Raw genomic sequence first — 18147 nt, forward strand, 5'->3', positions numbered from 1 at the left:
CTCAAATTATTTACAACCATGATTTTAGTTATATTTTATACACTTACAACTTATAATGTAGTAGAAACATTTGTATGAGACATAGTAAATATGTTTTTTTTATAAAGAAATAAAATATAAAATACATTTGTAGACGACATTCAGTTTTGTTGCAATCATTCACGACAAAAAAATAAAAATTTCAAATAAGAATACTTACGAAATAAAATATTATTAATAATAATACAATACAAAAAAATTGGTTGTTTGTAAAGTAGGTTTACGATCGAGATGTTTACGTGATAACGTCTTATTGGTGGCAGCGCTCGAGATGAGACGGGAGATCGGTCCGTCTCTCTCTCGTTATACCTGCGATCGCGCTCGTGAGGTTTTGGTGTGACACAAGTTTCTGAACATGTCATCCGACTAAAACGATTTTAAAAACGTTATCACGTTAAAAATATAACTGCACAATGTATAACCAATGTACATTAAACTGAAAGATTATTACTAAATATATTATTATCTTAAAATCTAAACCCTATTAATTATCTGTACTCAATTACTTTAAATAGAAAAGAATGTATAAGGTTTTTAATTTATGACATTCTTACATTAGGGCGTTTGTCCACTACAAGGAATTTTACGGTCCGGCATTCCGATTTTTTACGGTCCGGTATGGCACGCCATTAATCTATATACTAGCTTGTGCACTATACGTAATTTTACTGTCCGACATTTTACTTTTCCCTATTCCGGATGGTTTTTTGTGTCTACGAGTCGCTGTAGGTATAATTGTTTTCGAATGCCCACTTGCTTGGATTTTACTGTTTTTACTGCATATGCCAATTGAAAGCAAGCTCTTGTTTTACTTTCTTTTAGTTGGCAATGAGATTTGAGAAGTCGGTATTGTTATTTTATATACATTGACCAAGCATTGACCTATAATTATTATCTAAGTAAGTGTTGGTAAGTTAAAGTTCAAGTGGGAATAGCTTTAGCTCCTCGTCACCGATTAAAATAAATAAGTGAAACACGCATTTTAAATCTCTTACGGAACTTTACTTTTTATTATAACGAAATAATATAATATTTCACCTTCTATATTTTTTACTCGTTACTTGTAAAATGCAAAAACAATCATTTATGATAGCATTATACCGCCAAACTTCCTTGAACTGTACCGCACTGATCCGAGTAAAGACGGACAGGTGCACAAGCAATTCATCGGTTTTTTCATGCCACACCGGACCGTAAAAAATCGGAATGCCGGACAGTAAAATTCCTTGTAGTGCACAAGCGCCCTAATACATTTTCCCGCTCAAAAATTTGCATTTTTCTAATGGGCGCCATAATCAATACTAGCTGTTCCCCTCGGTTTTACCCGCAGTGCTCCGCCCCTGTTGACCTTATCGTGATGATATATAGCCTATAGCCTTCCTCGATGAATGGGCTATCTAACACTGAAAGTACTTTTCAAATCGGACCAGTAGTTCCTAAGATTAGCGCGTTCAAACAAACAAACTCTTCAGCTTTATAATATTCGTATAGTTAACATGACGTTTCATTTCATACCGTTTCTATATTGAATGTTTATTTCGGACTTCCCGTATATTACATTCTAAAGTTATTATTATTAATATTCGGTAACTATATGTTACATAAAATTAAATTATTTTATCATATTAATTATTTATTATACACTTTATTTACAATATTTTTCGCATTGAGAATCAAAACTCATAAACTAACATTTGTGATTTTTAACTCTATAAGGTTTAAGTTCACACTATATTTTAATAATTTCCCAAAATTTATCTATTCTAAGTTTCTCCACATTGAGTTCAAAATAATTAAAAATCATACATCTTATATTAATTTAAACAACCATCGGCCTATCCTTAAAATATAATACATGAAATAATATTTTTGAAGTGAAACTTCTTTGCGCGTTGAGAGTAAAATTTCAAGGTCGCGTCATGGCAATACAGTCACGGAGAAAGGCGACGATTTTGGAATCTTCAAATCTTGCCAAAGAAGTTTCACTTCTGACACCAGTACTGGGCACAAATGCAAAATTTTATTAACTAAATCAGTTTTTATTACTTCACTGTTACTTTGGCACTGTTTACTCTTTTTTATGTTTTCAAAAAGTCTAGTTGAGTAAATTAATGCTTGAGTTTGAGTTAAAGCAATCACTATAATCTTAATCTTAATACATATATAAATCTCGTGTCACAATGTTTGTCCTCAATGGACTCCTAAACCACTTAACCGATTATAATAAAATTCGCACACCATGTGCAGTTCGATCCAACTTGAGAGATAGGATAGTTTTACCTACACCACGGGCGAAGCCGGGGCGGACCGCTAGTTATATTACAAATATTGTTATTTCACTAATAGTTCACTGTATATTTATACTAATACTGTCTCAATACTAACAAGTCTTTCTTCTTTTCAATTCACTTCACAAACATAATTTTGAATCTTTCCCTCGAATCTTTTACCTTTTTCTTCGATTATATCTGTCTTTTCTAAAAAAAAAGACGTGTGGCACTCGGGGACTACCGCGGTAAAGCTATTGCATACTATGCCTTCAAGCCACACCTCCGCGCCCGTCCCCGTGGAGAGCGTGAGGTTTTTCGTTACGGAATTTCTGGATTCGGTCCCCGCGCTCAAGGCCCGCGATAAAAGCTATGCAATAGCTTAAAAATTATTTCTCCATTTGGTTGGGAGAGAAGTTAAAACACTTTTACCCTCCCCATTACCTTCCCTGTCAATTTTTTTCCGTCCTTAATCTTTTCCTTACGTTCTAATCTTTTATCTTGCTCTATCAATCTATCAATTCTATCTTTCCCTTGCAATCTTTTTCCTTCTCTTACTGTCTTTTCCTTACGTTCTAATATTTTATCTTTTGCTTGCAATCTTTTCCTTTCCCTTACAATCTTTTTTTTAGGTTCCAATCTTTTATCTTTCGCTTGCAATCTTTTTCCTTTTCTAACAATCGTTTCCTTACATCCCAATCTTTTATCTTTCCCTTGCAATCTTTTTCTGATCTTCCATCTCCGAATCTTTTCTCTTTCCTAACTCCATCCCGGCGGTACGTAATCCCCATCCTCGACCTTGTCATCTTGATGAGCACTTACCAAATGCCTTTTTAGAGCCCCTTTCCATTTGGTACTATATAAACAATGGTTACATTTAAACGTATTGCCACATATCTTCAAATGTTCCAACACTGTTTCTTTTGCGTTGGTGAAAAAGCCACATTTTTCGCACTCAAAAGCACTTTTCGCCTCATGCGTACTCATGTGGTACACTAAACTCATGTTATGTTTCGCCCTGTAATTACAAAGTGGACATTTGTACTTCTTTTCTTTGTTTTTCTTTTCTTTCGCATGTTTGTCTTTATGTCTGGAAAGGAGAAGTTTACTAGATGTGGTGTAACTGCAGTTTTCACAGCAGTGCAAAACATTCGAATGTGAGGTTATATGGTACTCGTAATCGGCTCTATCGTTTGTGGTGAATTTGCAATGGTAGCACTCGTATTTGCAGAAACTCATGATTTTGCTGAGTGCTTTGCTTTTTTGGTTCTTTTTGGACTTTTTCTTGGATTTTTTGTGTTTTTTTGCTAGTTTTAGCAGTGGAATGTCGTCTTCGTCTGTCGCGTCTGAAACTTCGATGGTGTCTATTTTTGGCTCTTGGATTATGACGTCATCTTCATCGCTGGATGAGAGTAAGCTGATTGGCAGTTCTTTTCTGGAATAAAGATTTTTGTTGTATTTTGAGAAAAACTACAGTTGTACAGTAGTTACTTAGATGGAGATGAGAAACAGTTTTTTAGGTTACCCACCTACAGACCACAAAATATAGCATCGTAGTGCATATGGACAAAAGCAAGATTTATTTATTAAAATACATTTTATTCAATTGTAACCTCAATGTTAAGAATATCCTTACTTTTATATGGTAAATTTAACGTAAATAAAAAGTAATAAAATGGTTTAAAAAGTTAAAATATCAAATATTTCTGAAGCTAAAAATTTTCTGCTCAGTAATGTTTCCTTTTTTGCTCCAAATGAGCTATACTTTCCCTTTAAAACTATAACCTATATCAAGCCTGTACTCACTTTTCTCCCAGATCTATGACGTCAGAGCTGGAGTCCAGATCCAGGTCTACCTGCTCGATGCTCAGATCCAGGTCCTCATGCTCAAAGAGACTAGGGTCCACTTCTACCTGGACGTCTTCGAGTAGCATCAAGCAGTCTTCGTCTTTTTCTGGAGTACATATTATACTAACTTTTTAGAGGAAAATTTGTATGGATGGATGGTATTTTATGTAACTACTGGACCAATTTGGTTGAAATCCTGATATTAAATGCGAAAGTTTGCAAATATGGATGAATGTATGTATGAATATGGGTAGAATGTATTAGCCACATAATATTGCAATTAAAAACATCTATAATTTGTAACTACATTCTTGCAAATAAATATAATTTGAATTTGAATTTGAATTTGACGAATTTGGATGAAACTTTACAATAATATAGGTTTGGTAAATTTTACAAGAACATCAGAATAACACACGAGTTTGATATTTAGTTAAATAGAATTCAAATGCTTTACAAATGAGAATTTTATAAATACGTCACGAGGCAGGATTAGAACTAAATAATATAAACAAATAAATTTTTTCGAATCCGGCCTCGTTAGATTTTTTTTCTATCCTTTAAAAAAATCTCTCTATCTCTATATTTATTATCATCTTCATACCACACCCATTTTTAAATATTTTTTTCATATTTTGAAGTGAAACTTCTTGATCGGGGTTGGAAAAAAATTTAGTGTAACATTTTTTCGTTACGCGTGACATTTTTCCGTTACGCGCCATCTTTTTCTTCTCCCTACCACGCGTGATTTGACTTATTTCTGTAAAGTTGCATATAGTAAATTATTTTTTGAAAAATAAGATCATAAAGAAGTTTCACTTCTTACGTGTGTACACTAGTACACGCACACATTTTTTTACAAATCATTCACACTTTTTCATATTTTCACAATTTTTTTATTTATTTCTCACCATGTCCTTTCCCCGCAGCCACTTCCACATAAGTAGTGCTATCTCGTTCTACATCGATTGCTTCTCTCAAATCTGTTTGTATGTTCGTCTCTCCGTTTATCTGCGAGAGTGGTATCGTTTGTTTTATCTGATAGTTCGTTATTATGTCTTCTATGTCTTTGTTCGGCGAGAATTCTACTTGTTGCGGCCTGAAATATTTAAAAAAATATTAGGTTTCAAATGTGTCAATTTTTTATATGTCGGTATACTACATAATATAAAACAAAGTCACTTCCCGCTATCGGTCCGTATGTTGACCTATATGCTTAAATGTTTAAAACTACGCAATGGATTTTCACGCAATTTTTTTAAAGAGTAAACCAAGAGAAGAGAAACAAGGTATATAATTTGTTGAGTTTTAAACAAATTTTAAGCGGGCGGAAAGCTAGTAATAAAAAGGTGTTGTAAAAATATTATGAATGAATAATGTCAGTGTATTATATTTTGCTTAAAAAAAATCTTTGTTCATACCTTCTCTAATTATCATAGTAATATTTCTATTTTTACCATTTATTGTCTGTTTAACACATACCTCTTCACACAATTTTGGGGACTTTTTGGCGGTTCACTACTTTCTTCTTCGTCATCTTCATTTGTTTTGTCATCATCTATAACTCTATTATCTTCATTGTCTATGGCATCAGAGCTTTTGGTAACCTTGTCTATGACTTCATTAGGGTTTACATTATTGGTTTCTGTGTTGCCTATGCTAAGTTCGTCTTTATTATCTATGCTTTTACTTGTTTCTTTGTCTATGGCTTCTTTTTCTTTTTCTTGGCTGTTATTTGTTTTGTCCTAAAATATGAAACGGAGTATTCACTTAGTAAGTAATGTGGTATTCCTAATTTATGGATTTTGCCAAATGCTACAGCCAACTTTAAAAAAAATACAGATTTTTTTACACAAAAAATGTAAAAATCTATTGAAAGCTGACATCATAGTTGAAATTTATTAAAAAAAGACTTTTCTTTTAAAAAGTTTTAAAATGACTACTTATATATTTTAATTTTTTCAAACTACTTTTACTATACTCACATCAAAAACACAAGGCACGACCTTCGGTTTCAGTCGTCTCTTGCCGCGCACTGTCATATAATTGTCCTCCAGAAAATGCCTACTACATACCACGGCGTCGTCTGTTAGTTTGAACGAACTGTTGATCGCGTCTAACCATTTCTTGCGTAAGGTCCTGCTTATCGGTAACCTGGGAGTTGAATTTGAGTGGTGGTAAAACTATGTTATGACGATTCAAATGTGTCTAGAAGTCTTATCTCTACTAATATTATAAAGATGAAGAGTTCGTTTGTTTGAACGCGCTAATCTCGGGAACTACTGTTCCGATTTGAAAAATTCTTTCGGTGTTAGATAGCCCATTTATCGAGGAAGGCTATAGGCTATATATCATCACGCTAAGACCAACAGAAGTGGAGCAGTGCGGGTAAAACTGCAGGGCACAGCTAGTAACAAATAAATGTTTGAGTTTGAGTAATATAATATGTCGTAATATTGGTAATCTGAAGGATGGACTAAATTTGAGTTAAGTAGTATCCGCGCTTTTTAAGCTAAGCAAAGTTAATAAAAATTTAAAACATTTTAAAAATTAAAGATAAAACGCGATTATGACTTGGGAATTGGGATTCGAACCCGCGTCTTTTGCAACAAGCATGCAGTCTTTTTCGTAACGTGGCAGAAATATTTTTAATTCTTTTAAAAAATCTTTTATTAAGCATTTACTCATACAACTTTAAGAAAAACTAGCTTTCCGCCTGCGGCTTCGCCCGCGTTTTCAAAGAAAAACCCGCATAGTTCCCGTTCCCGTGGGATTTCCGGGATAAAACCTAGCCTATGTTACTCGTGGATAATGTAGCTTTCGAATGGTGAAAGAATTTTTAAAATCGGTACAGTAGTTTATGAGCCTATTCATTACAATCAAACAAACAAACAAAGTTTTCCTCTTTATGATAAAAAAATAAACTACTAACTTGAAATACGTAATATCCTCTTTGGCAGTGAGGCAGCCATCGACGCAGCACTGTTCCACCATTTTTTGTTCTTCAATTTAATATATTAAACCTGCAAATATAAATGCAAGACATGAATTTTTCAGCTACTACTACTCTTATGAAACAAAACTGATTACGATAAAAAATTTGTCTCATAAACACACTCCAAAATTGTCCGAAACCAAACTCTGCTTACGCGTCTGAGGCATAGTTTTCTAATAAGCTTATAAGCGATACGATTTTGAACATTACTGCCAAAAAATAAGTTGCAAATTTCAATGACCCTACTTAATATTACAGATGCGAAAGTTTGTGAGGATGGATGAACATGTTGCTCTTTCACGAAGAAACTACTCAACAGATTTTGATGAAACTTTTCAATAATATAAGTTATACATCGGAATAACACATGAGCTATAGGTACCTACTTGATTTTGACTTTTTAATACGCGATTTTGATAGGCGATGAAGCATAATAATAATCACATAATTTGTTTAACTTTTCGATTATATTTACGTATAAGTAGGTCTAGGTAGTTAAGTACCGTCTTTTCTTTCTTTCTTTCTTTCTTTCGCTTCAGATAATAATTATTAAAAAAAATGTGTGCGTGTACTAGAGTACACACGTAAGAAGTGAAACTTCTTTATGTCCTTATTTTTCAAAAAATAATTTACTATATACAATATTAAAGAAATACGTAAGTCACACGCTCGTCGCTACCTACTTAAATATTTACACCGGCCGCTGCTGCAACTCGCTCGCTTCGCTCGCTCGGCTCGTGCGGTAGTTCAAAAGTTAACCTAAGATGCTCGTCGCTTCGCTCCTCGCTACCTATTTGAATATTTACGCCGGCCACTGCCGCGACTCGCTCGCTTCGCTCGCTTGGCTCGTGCGGTAGTTCAAAAGTTAACCTAAGATGCTCGTCGCTTCGCTCCTCGCTACCTATTTAAATATTTACACCGGCCGCTGCTGCAACTCGCTCGCTTCGCTCGAGCGGTAGTTCAAAAGTTAACCTAAGATGCTCGTCGCTTCGCTCCTCGCTACCTATTTGAATATTTACGCCGGCCACTGCCGTTTTCAGCTTATAAAGGATTTCGACTTAGGCGGATTTTGATTGGACAGAGAGTTTGAGGTTTATTCTTATAAATTTTGAATTCATAAAATTATAATTGAACACCTGACACCAATCAAGCAAACACGTGTTTACGTGAGTCATAGATTTATTATCGTATACTCCTAAAATGTTTTCTAAGAAACAATAGTGTACTTACATTGTCGGCACGTTCTTAAAGTCGGTAACTTATTTTTGTTCGAACAATAGATGTTTTCTAAGAAACAATAGTGTACTTTCATTGTCGGCACGTTCTTAAAGTCGGTAACTTATTTTTGTTCGAACAATAGATGTTTTCTAAGAAACAATAGTGTACTTACATTGTCGGCACGTTCTTAAAGTCGGTAACTTATTTTTGTTCGAACAATAGATGTTTTCTAAGAAACAATAGTGTACTTTCATTGTCGGCACGTTCTTAAAGTCGGTAACTTATTTTTGTTCGAACAATAGAGGTAATAAATTCCTAATGATTAAGTTGTAAAGGTTGTACAATAAAACGTTGCTATGTTCGACATACAGAGCTCAAATTTAATTTTTCGAGTCATAGAGTGAAAATATTTACCAAAATGGCTTGGAGGGACTCGGTGATTATTTCGACAAACAGAGGGTAGAGATTTCAAGTAATGGAGGTTTTGGTGTTTGAAGGGAAGGGAACAAAACATTTTTTCGAGATTTGGAGGTTTTTGACTTATCGAGGTTCGACTCAACGGGGTTCTACCATATATAAAATATGTGCGTCATTAATTTCTAACTGTTTCGAGATTTGGTGCAAAATAAAAAATAGTGTGTAAATAAAATTTGTAAAATTAAATGAACAAATGAAAGAAAATTAATTAATTATAGTAAAAAAACCATAAAATAAAATATTCTATATTAAACGTATATATAATATGTGCGTCATTAATTTGTGACTGTTACGAAATTTGGTGCAAAATAAAATAGTGTGTAAATAAAATTTGTAAAATTAAATGAACAAATGAAAGAAAATTAACTAATTAATTATAGTAAAAAAACTGTGTAAAAAAAGCATAAAATAAAATATTCTATATTAAAACGTATATATATAATATGTGCGTCATTAATTTCTGACTGTTTCGAAATTTGGTGCAAAATAAAATAGTGTGTAAATAAAATTTGTAAAAAATCAATAAAATAAAACAATTGAGTAAAGATCTATAGGCATATTATGTATGTATTTATACAAGATATGTATATATATTTATACAGGGAACTTCTCAACGTGTTATCTATGAAATTATACTTTTACTCAATTGTTTAATTTTATTTACACACTGTTTTATTTTGCACCAAATCTCGAAACAGTCAGAAATTAATGACGCACATAGTACATAATATATACATATTAAGACAGAGGTTAAGCTTAAATAACTTGAAAAATAAATAACATGATCACGCCCACGTGTTGGTGTTTTAAAAAATTCAATCATAAACTGAGAATAACTGTAAATATTTTAGAATTAGAAAAATAAATATGTACCACAATAACATTCAAGTATTAGAAAAAATTTATACATAATTCCACCCACGTGCTAGTGTATCTATACATATTATCTATACATATTATAATAAAATTGAAAAAATTGAAAAATACAATCAAAAAGTGAGGTTAATTTTAAATAACTTAGAAAAATAAATACCATAATTGTCCGTATTTAAGCAAAAAGGAACCACCCAGCAAAAACGCACTTCTGAGATATCAAAGGATTTACAAAAACATTTGCAGCTCTGTCAGATGAAGTAAAATTAAAATTTATTTTATTTAAATTCATTGATAAATTACTTATTTAAGTATGTGTATATAAATTTGCTCTGAATATTCTTAAACTTTCTAGATAATTAAGAAAATGTGCATGTGGTTCCTTTTAACATTTATCAATTGATAGGTTTTCTCTTATACAAAAAAGAACCACATCCCAGGGATTTAATGATATTAATGAAACTATGTATTTATAATATCGTAATTAAAGCTTTAATTAATAAAATATATAAAATAATACTTATATAGGACGTTTATTCGACGTCATCATCAAATTGGATTTCGAAATCCACCGTGTCTAGTCCATCTATGTGGTCTTCTATTGCATCATCACTAATGAGACCGTTATAAAAACTGTGCATCTTGTGGAATGAGATGTAGGTAATATGGACTGAATATCGCTAGAAGGTGAAGAAAGCTTCTCCAGAGGCAGCGACGTATAAGGTTCTTCGTTATCTTCTGTAATAAAAAGAAAAAAGCTTTAAATCAAAACAATAAAGCCGCGTGGCTTTTATACGTAGGTAGGTATATGGCGACAGCAAAATATTATTAGTTCTTATAAAGCCGTGTCCCTACTAGACGACTAAGTATGTTGCATGTACATGCGCCATGTACAAAAAACTGGCTAAGTGCGAGTCGGACTCGCGCAACGAAGAGTTCCGTACCATTATCTATAAAAACGGCAAAAAAATCACGGCTTATTGTATGGCCCGAGCTTCTTAAATATTTATTAAGCTATTGCATAGCTTCTATCGTGGGCCTTGAGCGCGGGGACCGAATCGAGAAATTCCGTAACGAAAAAAACCTCACGCTCTCCACTCCGACGGGCTCGGAGGTGTGGCTTGAAGGCATGCTATGCTTTACCGCGGCAGTCCCCGAGTGCCACACGTCTTTTTTTATTCTGTTTTTTAGTATTTGTTGTTACAGCGGCATCAGAAATACATCATATGAAATTTCGACTGTTTAACTGTCACGGTTCATGAGACAGAGGGATAGACAGACGGACAGGGAGTCTTAGTAATAGGGTCTCGTTTTACCCTTTGGGTACGGAACCCTAAAAATCATACGCAACAGTGGCAACCCTAGCAAAAAATTAAATAAACTTGTTAAAATTTTGAATTTCGCAGGCTAGGGCCTTGTTTCGGTCAAAACAGTGGCCGCGCGAGTTTTAAAATCAAACAAATAATTAAATGCGCTGAATGATGTGGCTGAATGTACTGTACTGAATCTGAATCTAAACGTATTTTACCAAAATAGTAGGTAGGTACCTAGATCATCGACAGTTATTTTTAAAACAGGGTTTAGACTTTAGTAGTTTCATCTCACAATGACAGATGAAATAAATGCATTAAATAAAACTACTTACCCGTTGTATCTTCATTATTATCTTCGGTGTTCGTCTCCAATGCTTTTCTTACCCATTGCTTGCTTATTTATTTATTACTAAACATTTTCACATTGAATTTTAAAGGTAATTATTAACAAAAACAATAGAACTTACTTCGCGGAGGAAAAAAACACCGTCACGTATTCGAACTACTTCGCTGAATGTCATCTATATTGACCTTAGATCATTAAATGATCTAAGATATTGACAGATGTTCGACGTTTTACTTTAAAAATTGGAGTTTTGCACTTTGAGCTATTTAAGTAATGAAATACGTTGTTTAAAGATGAGAAGCATTGTAACAAGTCAAGGCATTTGGTTCCATATAGCGATGATGGGTTTCAGAATGTTTTACAATATTTATTTATGCATAATAGAACCGAATGCTTGTGGTTTTTTTTTGCAATAAAAAATTACAATTAAATTATGTATTTATTTTACGCATAACCATACCACAGAAACCTGGTTCCATTTTGTGTATTAAAAATAATTGTTATTAATAGAAATATGTGTAATGTATAATGGTACCAAGTAGGTGTGGATCTGTTTTGTATAAAATAACATGATAGTAATATCGTTTATTTTTTTGAACAAAGCAGTCTCGTGGTGCTGTGGTTCGGTTTTGCTTAATATGTAAGTATTCGTTGTTGCTGGTGGTTCCTTTCTGCTTTTAGTATACCTTGTTTCCAACGTAAAAATCATGTGGTTCTTGTTTGTATAAGAATTTAGACCACTTTTGAATGAGTATTCTTCAATAAAAGCAAAAAACGAAATTTGTCGAGTGGTTCCATTTTGCATAAATACGGACAATTACACCTAAGTATTAGAAAAAGATATGTAATTACTTACTTTTTTTTTAAATTCACTGGAATTAGAATAATTAAAATAAACACTTTGATTGTGCTGATCACTTTAATATAATATTATCACGTCACCATAGAGCGTTGGAAATAAATACGAGTGCAATAGAAAAACGGTCAAGTAAAGTGGTAGGACGTACGTTAAAACGATACGATATCCCTACTCCGCTGGAGAAAGTATACGTCGAATCACGCGTGGTAGGGATAAGAAAAAAAATGTCACGAGTACGGCGTAACGCAAAAATGTAACGCGCGCGGCGTAACGCAAAAAATGTAACGCGCGCGGCGTAACGCAAAAAATGTCTCACAAAATTTTTGTCCACCCCCGATAAAGAAGTTTCACTTCAAATATTTTAAAGAAAAATAGTTTAGCTAATACCGGAATCGAACTTACAACCTGTCAGTTACAATGCTTACGCTATATAGGTTTATCTTAGTACTATTATAAAGGCGAAAGTTTGTATGGATGTTTGTTACTCTTTAACGTAAAAACTACTGAACCGATTACAATGAAATTTAGCACACATATATAGGGTAACTTGGATTAACACATAGGATAGGTTTTATCCTGGAAATCCCACGGGAACGGGAACTATGCGGGTTTTCCTTTGAAAACGCGGGCGAAGCCGCGGGCGGAAATCTAGTACAAACTATTTAGTTTACCTACCTACCTTATTTTAAAAACATTTTTTTTAATGCTTTAAGTTTAAATTGAGGTTTATAACATTTTGCTGAATCTAATCGAACGGATTTTTACGCAAATTTCTCTCAAGTAAAAATCTGCCAATTCTAAAAAGTGAGGATAATACCCATAGAGTAAAGTAATACTGTGGGAAATAATACCTAATAACTGAATTGTTCCGGAGATACGCATGAACAATTCTACCTACATACATATATACAATTGTTACATATCTATTCCTTTTTATTTCATTTTTTAAATAATAAATAGACATAATACTACGAAGTTCGTAATAAAAGAAATAGGTACCTATTCGAAATACATAACAAGAAATTAATTGAGTTTCTAGTTTATTAAATCATTTTTAATATGTAGGTACATAATAGTCCTCATACTATAATTTCGACCATTCACTTTCACTATTCAATATAGTTACGTTATTAATTATTATAATATTATAATTAATCGTATAACCGGGAAATCAGAAATGGCTAGACTTACGTTGATAGGATTGCAAAGGGAAAATAGATATTGCGCGAAAAAATTCAAAGTACCTACATATTTGAAAAATTATTTATTTATAAGGAATTTATTGTAGGATTTATTGTATAAAACGCACACGATCTTATTTTGTTTATATTTGCGTACAAAATTCATTAATTAAAACAAATAATTACAATAAAATATTTTTTAACATTCAAGTAAATAGTTTCATTAGGGACGACTAGACAAACACGCAAAATTTTTTCGTGAATAAACCTCAAAAATATTATATACCTTATTACAAAGCAATAAGGCCTATATTCTAACAGAGAACGACCCTTTATACGCATAACTTGTTCAGCGTCCGTATTCCGGAATCGCAATATCGCATTAGCATCGCTTCGAGATCGACCTTATTGCTATGAGCATAAGAGCTATATCGCAAAATCACTTCGCAACATCGCTTTTACATTTACGATACAATTTCCAGAATAATACCATTGTAATTATTGACTACCAATAATTAAGAATATAATTTGAATTTAGAATGCTAAAAGAACGTTCAAATCAAATTTCGCGGCCGAACACGGCTTTAGCGCGCGAAATATTTGTAAACAAACTAGCTGTAAAAATGTATTCAATACTTACAAAGATTTTGAGCGTATACTCTTTATTGTAGTAATTCATCCTGCAAATCTCACTGCCAATTTTTTATTGTCACATTTTATAATATGTGTTTAATATAAATAACTATACTTATTCATAGAAAACAAATTCAATTATTTACAGAGGCTAGTTTTTATTGACTTTTTTGACAGTTCCATATCCATACTCTATAGGGCTGGATACGAACCGCGAACGCGACTCGATTGCAAACTGTATCGATCATCTTTACCGATTTACGTAAAACCGATACTAAATTCATCGAAAAATTAAATATTATTTAATTATAAATTATAACAGATGTACTCTACTAGTGATATTAGTAAATAAAACAATTGTAGTCGGGTAACAACACCATTATTTTATAATTCTATTTATGTAATATTATATTGTAAGAAAAATCGGAAATAATATTTTTTATCCTACAAATAACAATGTTTATTCTGGGGCCTCGGCTGTCAGTTGAACTGACTTCAGATTGCTTCAGACTTGTGGAACTCAGTAGTCAGTTCATCGCTCTTCATCGGTGATCGGTTCACGGTTGCAGTTTGTGATTTGCGAATTTGCGTTACTAGTACGTACGTACGTACGTACGTAGTATTTGTATTCTCTTTGCGAATTTGCGCTTCCAACAACAGAAAAGTTGTGTTTATTGTATAAAAAAACAATCTTTTATTTAAAATTATAATACACATAGATACCTAATCATGTCGGTGGAATTAAGTCTCACAGATGAAATCAACGAAGTGAAAGAAAACTCAGACGAAGAAATTAAAACAGTAGAGCAAATAATAGTAGAGAATAAAAATGCTGATGTTGATGAACCCAAGTTTGAAATTGAAGATACGAAACTTGACTCGAGTGATACCATTCAAGATTTGCTGAGCAATTATAATTTGCGTAAAGTTAAACGGTAAATAAATCTTACAATAATATCCATTCTGAAATGTTATTTTTATATTTGTTGTTTTGTGAACTCTGAATTACTGTAGTTAAAGTCTCTAAAATGGTGATCTAAAGTGGTGGTGGTGTAATAGAGCATTGATTTTATTTGCCTGGAAGTCTCTGGATAAGCTAGTTTAATTTCTAATATTTAATTTGAGCCATAATATATACGTAGAAAATTAGGTACTTCTTGGTATACGAGATTTAGGAAATAGGGTTTTGTCTACTAACTTTATTATTACAGAATATAGGAACTAATAACAATGAAAAAAAATTCATACATATAGTCCGTTCGCGTTAAGAAAATAGTGAGTCATCGTTGTCCGCCTGCCTGGCCGTGCCCCAAATTAGAAAGTCGAGTTCACAGTGACCAGTTGAAATCTGACCTTCGAACAAAACAGTTGTGTATTTTGCGTGACTCGTTCAACAATAAATTTTGAAAATGAATACTTCACCAAATCGAAAGAATAAAAGTGGATCAATAATCCATAGCGGAGAGAGACACATAATTTACAATGTTTATAAGTACTTTAAATTGTGTGATTTTAATGCAACTGTGGAGAGCATAGTCATAAAAACAGCAAGTGCATGCGGTGTGTCCGAAAATACTGTTTATAAAATTATTAAAGAACAAAAGGATACCAACACATTAAAATCACCCGTGAACATTTTTTTTCCATTAATAATAATTTAATGTTTAAAAAAATGTTTGTACTTTTTCTCCACTGTGAATACACCCTCATCCTGTAGTTGCACTGATGACTCACTATTTTCTTAACGCGAACGGACTATAGGTATTATATGAAAATTTTTCCTGAATGCTACCTTATATACTTGTCTTTAGTAATAAAACAAGTCTATTAAATTTAGTATGAAACTAATTCATGTTGTAGATTTATGTTTCTCTATGGTACTTGTTAGTAAGATCTGTAAAAAGTCTAAATTCTTTATTATCTTTTTCAGTACAATAATCATTGAAGATGTGTGTGATAACGGTAATCACGAATATGTACCGGAACAAAAGAAAACGAAGAAGAGAGAGAGAGAAAAGCCAGTGAACCGTTACAAGTGCAATTTATGCAACAACACATTTACAAGCGAAACTACATTCAACAGCCACAAGATAATTCATCAAACAGATATGGAATATACATGTGACCTATGCAAGGAGACGTTTGACACAAACAAACACCTTTTAAAACACAAAACAGTCAGGCACAACGACAATGACTGTTACCTATGTAAGAAGTGTAAATGTGCCTTCTCCGATCACCGATCTTACACCAACCACAGGATAGGCCACTTGAAACCTCCGTACAAATGCTTCGAATGCAACTTTCAATTCACAAAGAAGACTTCGCTTCAATCCCACATATTCTTGCATTATAATATGCAAACTGAATGCAGTGTATGCAAGAAGATGGTCAATCACAAGAGACTGGGTCCGCATATGGAACAACACAATAGGATATCGTGCGTCGAATGCGGCAAGAAAGTCAGAAAATCTAACTACAGTTATCACATGCTTGTGCATACTGGTGTTAAGAAGTACCAGTGTTGGTACTGCGGTCAGGGGTTCTTTTCTAGCGGACAGAGGGCAACACACACACGGAAACACACAGGCGAACGTCCGTACAGCTGCAGTCAATGCAGTCGATCATTCACACAATATACCGATCTCAACAGACACATGTCACAGCATAAGCAATCTGCTAGCTTCGATTGCGATCACTGCGGAAAGAAGTATTCAATCAAACAGTCGTTGATAACACACATGCGTATACATAGCAACTATAAGCCGTACAAATGCCCGTTCTGCTCAGAAAGCTTCCATACATCTACATACTTGACGCTCCATACCTATAAGAAACATTTAAAGCAGAATAGGTTTAAATGTGACGTTTGTAACAGAAGCTTTAAACTGAAAAATGACTATCGGAAACATTTGGTGACTAAGGAACATCATAAAATGGCGTATAAACATACTATTAATGTTAAGGTTCTTAAATAATATACACATAAATCAGTGGAAGGAAGTGGAAGACGTGGAATCTATTAAACATGTTGGGACTTTGACAGCTGGTTTTATATGTAAATCTGTATCTGTAAAGTTCCTAAAAATTAACCATTATATTGATGTAAAATCCCTGAAACTCCTACTACAGTTCGATTTAAACTTAATGGCGTTTCGGAAGTTAGGTTCAGGTGCGAGTGCGGGTTCACACAGGTCCCTTAACGTCCCGCTAACACCTAAAATTGTTTTCAGCGCATCGGATCGTACGTTCCGAGCTGCCATTAAGTTTGAATTGTACTGTATCTAATGTAAAAACAAAAAAAAAACATATGCGATGTCAAGGGACATCCGGATGGAACGAAGTGTTCAGTTAGAGAGAGACAGACAGAGAACCACGCGCACGCCGCACAACTCTAGCAAAAAGTGTCGTGACAACTTTTCGTAAGAATTTTTTCCGTCTAGCCCCCTTCACAACGCGCGATAAGGAACTTCGTTCCAATAATGATATGAGATTAATTATTTTTATAAATTTTTGTGATAAAAAATAAAAAATATTCGAATTATAAAAAGTTTATTTTTATACATTTAAAGAACAACATTATAAGAACATTATACATATTTATAATTATTAATATTACACATTTCCTAATATACCAGGAAAGTTACCATGATGACTTAAAGCAGTATTATTGAAGTGTGAGAAAGAGATGGCGCTAGACAACCTTTATAGTTTATAGCTCTGTCATTTTTCCACACTGGAATTAATATTGCTTTAAGACTCCATGGTAACCTCCCTGATACTGGTTATAGTAATTACCATGGTATATGGAACAAATATGCCACAATTGATAGTGTTCCAAATTCCAGTCTGTTAATGACCAATTCCATTTGGAAATACCTTCTACTGCTCTAAGATAGATTTTGGTATTTACAACCTCAAATTTTTATGCTTACATAGGCAGTATTTACACAACTTTCTAATATTATTAGTTTAGATATTATAGGTTCATACATTTAACTCAATACATATATTCATTACCTTAGTTAATATACACTTATATCTGAGTGTCTGGTTTTTTTTAAATTGCAGTATACAGGGTGTCCCACTGTTGGTATA

General features: G+C 33.2%; 2 protein-coding genes and 1 long non-coding RNA gene across 3 annotated transcripts; 1 reads left to right on the top strand and 2 right to left on the bottom strand.

Annotated features, from left to right (window-relative positions):
- Positions 1 to 1415: 1415 nt before the first annotated feature.
- Positions 1416 to 14237, bottom strand: LOC149476092 (uncharacterized). The gene is made up of 7 exons (XM_089712665.1): positions 14057 to 14237; positions 7087 to 7177; positions 6140 to 6308; positions 5637 to 5899; positions 5066 to 5253; positions 4113 to 4260; positions 1416 to 3741 (listed from the first exon to the last, which is right to left on the bottom strand). The coding sequence occupies exons 2-7, from the start codon at positions 7146 to 7148 to the stop codon at positions 3066 to 3068; spliced, it is 1506 nt and encodes a 501-aa protein (XP_089568791.1). The 5' UTR covers positions 7149 to 7177; positions 14057 to 14237; the 3' UTR covers positions 1416 to 3065.
- Positions 9872 to 11774, bottom strand: LOC149476093 (uncharacterized). Its single transcript, XR_016318017.1, has 3 exons — positions 11604 to 11774; positions 11363 to 11561; positions 9872 to 10455 (listed from the first exon to the last, which is right to left on the bottom strand). It is a non-coding gene; the product is annotated as an uncharacterized LOC149476093 (long non-coding RNA).
- Positions 14238 to 14632: 395 nt separating the features above from the next.
- On the top strand, positions 14633 to 17557 carry LOC149476094 (uncharacterized). Its single transcript, XM_089712668.1, has 2 exons — positions 14633 to 14984; positions 15980 to 17557. The coding sequence occupies exons 1-2, from the start codon at positions 14779 to 14781 to the stop codon at positions 17025 to 17027; spliced, it is 1254 nt and encodes a 417-aa protein (XP_089568794.1). The 5' UTR covers positions 14633 to 14778; the 3' UTR covers positions 17028 to 17557.
- Positions 17558 to 18147: the final 590 nt, after the last annotated feature.

This window comes from Colias philodice, chromosome 29, assembly GCF_061535455.1.
Source record: "Colias philodice isolate Cphi_HAF_F1 chromosome 29, ilColPhil1 Martin Lab GWU primary, whole genome shotgun sequence".
Lineage (NCBI taxonomy): Eukaryota > Metazoa > Arthropoda > Insecta > Lepidoptera > Pieridae > Colias > Colias philodice.